General features: G+C 30.3%; 1 protein-coding gene across 1 annotated transcript; it reads right to left on the reverse strand.

Moving 5' to 3' along the window:
• Positions 1–2500: 2500 nt before the first annotated feature.
• On the reverse strand, positions 2501–5843 carry LOC134690445 (uncharacterized). Its single transcript, XM_063550413.1, has 3 exons — positions 5792–5843; positions 4731–5208; positions 2501–2884 (listed from the first exon to the last, which is right to left on the reverse strand). Exons 2-3 carry the CDS (start codon positions 5206–5208, stop codon positions 2874–2876), a joined length of 489 nt encoding a protein of 162 aa, XP_063406483.1. The 5' UTR covers positions 5792–5843; the 3' UTR covers positions 2501–2873.
• Positions 5844–7539: the final 1696 nt, after the last annotated feature.

Consider the following 7539-nt stretch of genomic DNA (forward strand, 5'->3'; position numbering starts at 1 on the left):
TATACTCCATTTATTTTTAAATCTACTGAAATTTGTTGAATTATTTTGAATCTGTTTTATCTAAAGTAAAATTAATATCCAAACTGAGTATTCTTTGATTCGACTCATTTAAATCAGATATTGAAAAAAAAAATTTGAAGATAATTGTTGTGTATCAATTTAGTGCCATGCGTGTGCTTTGCGTAAGATAAAATACTTAATATAACAACTAAATTAAAAAAAACCTGACTAGATTTTAATATGACTAGTAGCTTTTCAAACCATAATTTGAAAAATAAGAAAATAGGGTAGGGCGGCAAAACGAAGTCTTAGCGTACCTTGTTCTATGTTTAGAATTAACTTTGAGAGTTATATTAAACAAATGCGTTTTTATCTTTATTATATATCTAAACTGAGGATTCTGGGATTCGACTCATTTCACTCAGATTATCGATAAACAAATTCAAAGATTGTAGTTTTGTATCACTTTAGTACTATGCGTCTGCTGTTCGTGAGCTTTTCTTAAGATTAAATATTAAATATAACAGATGATACACTCAGACACGAACATTTTTACAGTGACTATTTTGTAATAGTTCATTGGATCAAACAAAGTATCACCGACCTTCAGAAAATATTTAGATGACATGTTTTAAGTCTTCAGGGAAGCACAGCCAATGAAATTGGAGGGATTGTAAGATTTCAAAAGCATATATTAAAATTTTATTGTTTTTGATATAAACATATGTTCGATGATTAGTATTTTAAAGTCAGACTTAAATGTGTTTTTCCTCTTTATCTGCACTACATTTCTATACATTTTTTTCTAATATACACAAGATCATTAATCCTGGTACTGTTTTATGACGTTCATGTGTAGAATCACATATGAAATACAGCAACCGATATACGTGCTGGCTTTTCTATTCTTGTTTTTACTTGTTTTATTCCTTTAACATGGTTAAGGTACAACGAGCTTAGTTGTAGTTACGACAAGATTTATTAATGAAGTGTTGTGTAGTATTGATTGGTTAAATTTATGTTTAAGTTACTTATTAAAAGCTAATGTAGGATTTAGTCTGTATGTTCTGCGTGTACTTTGTTTTTACAATCCACTGATCGAGATTAAAACATGAAATAATGAGATACAAGAAACTGTTTTAACATCTCCATAGATTTCACTAAGTCAGGAACTACGCTCCTAGGTTGTCTTATGTTATGAATAACTGTTCAATACTATGTAGAGAATGTTGTGAATGTTTGGTAGTGTCTATTTGACATTTCGCATCTTTCTTAAAAAAAGACAACAGCTAGTAGTATATCGCTGTTCGAAAGTCTTAAATCGATTGAGAGAAAACCAATCCGGATTACAAATTAAAACTGAGGAAAACACACTAGCTATAAGAGGAAAATAAACGAAACAAAAGAAAACCTGAAGTGCAACAAAAAAATTAAATTACAACGCAACACACACAGAAACGAATTATAAGATAACAAATGCCATTTTGCTGACTCGGTACAGAACATTTTTAGAAAAAAAATGACGGAGGGTTGAACACAGACACAGTCAAATTTAGAGTTTGCTATATTATAATCGTGTCTCTTTTCCAATACTTTATATTGATTGGGAATGATACAAACTTTATTTTGATATATAATGTATAAAATGTAAAACGTCCAGTAGAAAATACTAAATGCATATTATAACGAGTAGATATTGGTGAGATATGAAACAAATGAATATAAACCTTATTGTGACTTCAAGACGGAATTGGATTATCATGCTCACAGACTAACATCCTTCAGAAGAATATTTCGTTCTTTCCGAAGACTTTTTCAGCTCCAAGTATTTGCTAATAAACTGTCTTCTAAATGCTTGTCGCTAGAAATAAATCAGTGTTAACTGTTTACGTATAGTACAGTTTTACAGAAAAATTATCGTGAAAGAGTAAGGAACAACGTTTAGACATTGCGATCGAATCATTTAAGATCTATTGGATCGGGATTGCAATTAAATTCAATTTAACTTACATCCGTTGTAATGTCAAATGTTAAATGTTAGCCATGCTAACGTGACATTAGGGTTTCCACTTAAGACTTGATTGATTTGCGTTTAAACTGTGATAGGCTGGTCCTATTTGTAGAAAGACATTTCATTTATAATATTCTGTAGCCACACTTAAAAACAGGTATTGATGAACCCCAACTCCACTATATGGTCTATGTCCCTTCTTTTAAAAAATCCTTTGATTTCATGTCAATGCAAGTTCAACAGTTTCAAATTCATTGCAGAGGACCTACATGTGTCACATTTCTACATGAAGAACAGCAATACATGCTGATTATTTAACTAATAAATACATAAATAAAGAAATACATGCGATGCTTTCCGTTTATTCAAATATCGAGTAACAAATAAAACAAAATTACAAAAGAGTAAATCATATGAAGAAAAATAGAGAATAAAACATTAACTTTACATCAGTAGTAATACTCTTAGAAACATTTCGTAGTTTTTTCTTTAAAGTAGCAGTGGCAGATAATTATAACAATAATTTTAGCAATAAGGGAACTGAACAACGTAAAAAAATTCAGAAAAATTAATTGCTAATAAAGATATTTTCTTCACATGCACTCAACAAATTTCCAGTAAGTACAAATGATTTCTATTACATACTGATGTATATAAACACAACGTATGTATAACATGAATAAGGAAATAACGGATTTGGTTGTCAGCAATTTGTGCAAAGTTTATTGAGTTATCAAACGATCTTGGATATAAGTTAAAATCACCAGTTTTCTACTAAAATGTTTGTCGATTGTTCAATACCATTGTCCATTGTCGTCATCATTGTCGTATCCATGTAAAATCACCATTTCTTGCTGTTATATCATGAATTCACTAGAACAAGAACCGATATTAGATTATTGAACAAAACAAAATTTATTGAAGGAGAAATTTGTTATTCTTCATTCTTCATTTAATATTTTTCAATATTTGACCAAACTCATGCGGTATGGGCTTTGCTCATTGTTGAAGGCCGTACGGTGACCTATAATTGTTAATGTTTTTGTTATTTTGGTCTTTTGTGGATAGTTGTCTCATTGGCAATCATACCACATCTTCTTTTTTATACATGTTTCGTATTCAGTCAGGTTGTCTATATCTTATCCTATTTTAAGGGTATTTATTTGGTAATAATCTAGCTGATTGTTTTCTAATGGTTACTTAAACTCTTGGTTAAGGGAGTGGATATAGCAACAACTCCGTAAACCATTTCGCCGTAAATTAAAAAAAAAACCCAATAGAATGAACCTTCACCCCAAAACTTCCCCACTCTATCTTTCATTAAGAAACAGTGGAAAGCAACACATAAAGTTCGATTCTATGGCTATTTTTTCTGCACAATTATCCCAGCGGTGTCTATATTAAAATCCTAAACAGCGGTGATATCGAAGAATTCAGTACAACTGTTTCGGAGTTTGGTGTTGCAATTAGTTCCTCTTTCTAATGGTTACTTAAACTCTTGGTTAAGGGAGTGGATATAGCAACAACTCCGTAAACCATTTCGCCGTAAATTAAAAAAAAACCCAATAGAATGAACCTTCACCCCAAAACTTCCCCACTCTATCTTTCATTAAGAAACAGTGTTCATTAAGAAACAGTGGAAAGGTTCTTATAAACACCTGGATGAACAGTAACAAACTAAAAATGAACAATGCGAAAACAGAGTTTATTCTCTTTGGCAGTCGACAACAACTCTCTAAATGTCAGACAAAAGAAATAATCATTTGTGGAGATGTTATAAAATCAAAAACATGTATACGGTACTTAGGAGCTTTTCTGGATGAGACTCTAAACTTCAAAGACCATATTACTAAAAAATGTAAGACAGCAATGATGAACTACTACAAAATAAAGTGCATAAGATCCTATCTATCGTAAGAAGCAACTGAAACTTTGGTCTTATCTTTGGTTATTTCACATTTAGATTATTGCAATGTTATACTTTTTGGAGTTTCACAAACTGATTTATATAAATTGCAACGTATACAGAATATGTGTGCCAAACAATTACTTGTGTTAAACCGTTCTAAGTATGACAGTGCCAAGCAGGCATTGTTTGACTTACACTGGCTTCCGATCAAAGCCAGAATTACATTTAAAATCTTAACATATATGTACAACTGTCATGTAGGTAATGCACCGTCATATTTGATCAATTTGTTAAATCCTCAAGTGTCGAAACGTTCATTAAGTCATCTATTGGTTGTTATGCAGTCCCATATAACAAAAAGAAAACTTTTTCAGATAGAAGCTTTAGTACTATTGGGCCAAAATTGTGGAATGAACTAGGTACAAATGTAAGAAACTCTGAATCTTTGGATATTTTTAAATGTCGGTTGAAAACATTGTACTTCCAAAATTATTTTGAACTTTTCTGACTTTTTTCTTGTGTATCACAGTATAAATTTTCAATTTTTGGTATTGTACATACATATTGTATTTTTGTTTAGTATTTTTGTATTTTATATGTCATTTATGTACAACGCCATTGAATACATATTGTATATGTAGAAATAGGCGTTTAATTAAGTTTTCATGTTTCATTAGTTCCTCTTTCTGTAAATCCATTCAAATATTGTTTTGTTCGTGTACATTTAACAAATGGGTAGTAAACATCACAACCAGACAGTGAAGTACTGATGGGGCAATCACAGATTTGAAATAAGAAATGTATTCGTACCTTTCTCAGCTACCGTCTGTATGACCATGTCCTGCAATTTCCTACTAGCTTTTACATCTCTAGCATTTCTGTTCAAATTTCTATTTTGATCGTGTCGTAGGCTATCTAGGAGATTTTGTCGTAGAATTTCTTTAACGTCTAGTGAGGCATCTCTTACCGATCGTCTTCTCTCATTAAACGCATTTCTTTTCCCTCTCAATTTATGATCTGTTTGAGCTGCGTTTTTTTCTTGTCTTTTGGACCAATCGTGTTCAGGACGTTTTGCATTTTCTCTCATAAAATCACTAGGCTTTTTTTTTGGACCTCTCTGACCTTTCCCCTTTCTATTTTCTTTTCCCAAGTCGTGGCCATCTTTTTTCTTTGGGAATTGTCGTCGCTTTGTCCCCTTTCTATCGTTATCTTCTTCGTCTCCCTCACTTACTGCAAGTTGAATTGTCACTATGAAAACTAAAGCAACACAAAGAAGGGACACCTTCATCTAAAATTGGAATTATAAAAATTCAGTACCTTAACCATAAGAATTTCAAGCACGCCAAGAAATGATAAATAGTAGCAAACAAAGGCATTATCTAGACTCACTGAAAATAAAGTAAAGCATATATATAGATCGAAAATTTAACATTCGACTATGAGTACAATGACATTGTTTCAATTATTTTTCGGTCATAAATTCAGTTTTAATAATTGTAGAGCACGTGACTTGAATAAAATTAAATTGGAAAATCCATACAATATGAAGTACAATTTTGTTTAAATCAAACAAATGTAATCGCCATGCCTTAACTAGTACAAGAAACTTGAATTTTAGAAGCCGGTTCATATTCATGACGTCTTTTCTTGTGATTTTTGAAAGAAAAAACCCCAAACAAAACCCCCAAACTACCTATTTTACTTTTACAAATTGTTACTTGGATTGATAGTTATGTCATTGGCACTCATATCTTGTATCTTTTGACATTTTTTTTCACTAGATATAAGTAATTGTTTTATTGTTTGTTGTGATATTTGTTAGTTCATATGTGCTCTAAGTATTATATAGATAAGATAATGTGTTACTTAACCTTTACTTCTTTGTTTGTTCCACGTTAACTGTAATGATGACTACAACTCAATCTTTTTTATTTAAGCAATGTGGGAAAATCACGTGACAAGACAGTTCCAATGGTAAATAAACACGTTATATGACTGTTCCAATGTGGAACAAACATAATGTGATCAATATTATTTCAAGTTTTGAAATCAAGATTCAATCTTTTAATGACCTTTTAATGATCATATTTTACAATGTTTTAACACAAGTACAATTGCTTTAATTTATGTTTGTTAAAATAAATGATGAAATATCCCAAATCATTTAATTTAAACAAATATAAATTGGTTCCTCAACTACCCTAAATCAGTCAGTTGAATTTTTAAGTGTTCTATCATTCATTTAACAAAATGGTTTAAAAAATCATTAAATTATTTCACATACACAGGTTCACAGAAGTGTCAATTTTTAAATCAAAATGGTAATTTTCTAAATTTTAATATGGTTTTAAGATTCATACATATTCCCGTTCCTACATTTATAACCGTGGGAACCAAGCATTTATTGTGTGTCCACACCTTTATAATTCTATTAAATTATTGTTTTAAAAAAAGATGACTTTTCATCATATGGTTTGGATGTTAAGATGCATACATTAATATGAAAATATACAAACCTTTAAAACAGTGTGTTATTTATGACTATAATTCATTACTAGTATATTATTTTTCAAATCATCGATTCTGAAAATGTTCATGCTTCATTAAAAAACTAATTTAAATGACCCAATTGTGCTTTTTAAAAACAAAATAAATAAAAAAATAAATTCAAAAAAATATATATATAAAAAACTAGCCTGATGTGGATTTATTTTACTTCGATTGCAACACCCAATTCATCTTAAGATAGTAGGCTGATACACATTGACGATAAACAACGAACATATATGATTTAGATAGCATGAGTTTATAAGACATAATCTGTTCTCAGGAAAAATATCCCAACTAGTAATACCTGCTTTAACTCAAAATTTACAATTAACAGTAAAAAAAAAAACTTAAAAAAAAAATCTTAACACAAGCAATGTGTTACATAGTTTAATAAAATGTAACCAAATCGCTGAACCTGTTTTAGAAGATAAGATTTAAAAAATATTCCCATCTTGTTTTGACTGTCGTGGCCTGGATCGTGTCAGAAGTATTAAACACCTTAAACAAATGAACGTTATTAAAGTGCCAAAATTAGATATTTAATCACATGGTCATTATTGTATCGTCACATGATATATATCAAAAATTCTAAAATCGTTAAAAGGGTATTCTCCATTGATCCGAACGATATGATAGTTTAAAACAAAATAATATCTCAAACTTCGGCAAAAGGTAGGCAAACAAACATTTTTAGAATTGTTAGTACTTTTAAAAAAACTAGCTGATCAAAGATACAAGAGTTGAAGAGTCTCCGACATGTACCTTCTATCATGCTTTACTGATATATATTAATGTTCCACAGTTAACACAGTCATATAAATCTACTGTTTCATTATGTATGGTCTAATAATGTAGAACTGAATTCATAAGAAATAAAATCAAAAACTGTATCTGCTTTCAAATATGCCTACAAGCCTCCTCCCCCTAAAAAAAAACGAACGCCGAGGAAAATTCAAAACGGATAGTCTTTAACATATACAATCTCATAATATCAAACCCATCAAAACGAATCAAAAACAACTTAAAAAGTCTTTCATATTCATGACTTGGCACTCTCGTTTTCTAATTT

This window comes from Mytilus trossulus, chromosome 11, assembly GCF_036588685.1.
Source record: "Mytilus trossulus isolate FHL-02 chromosome 11, PNRI_Mtr1.1.1.hap1, whole genome shotgun sequence".
Lineage (NCBI taxonomy): Eukaryota > Metazoa > Mollusca > Bivalvia > Mytilida > Mytilidae > Mytilus > Mytilus trossulus.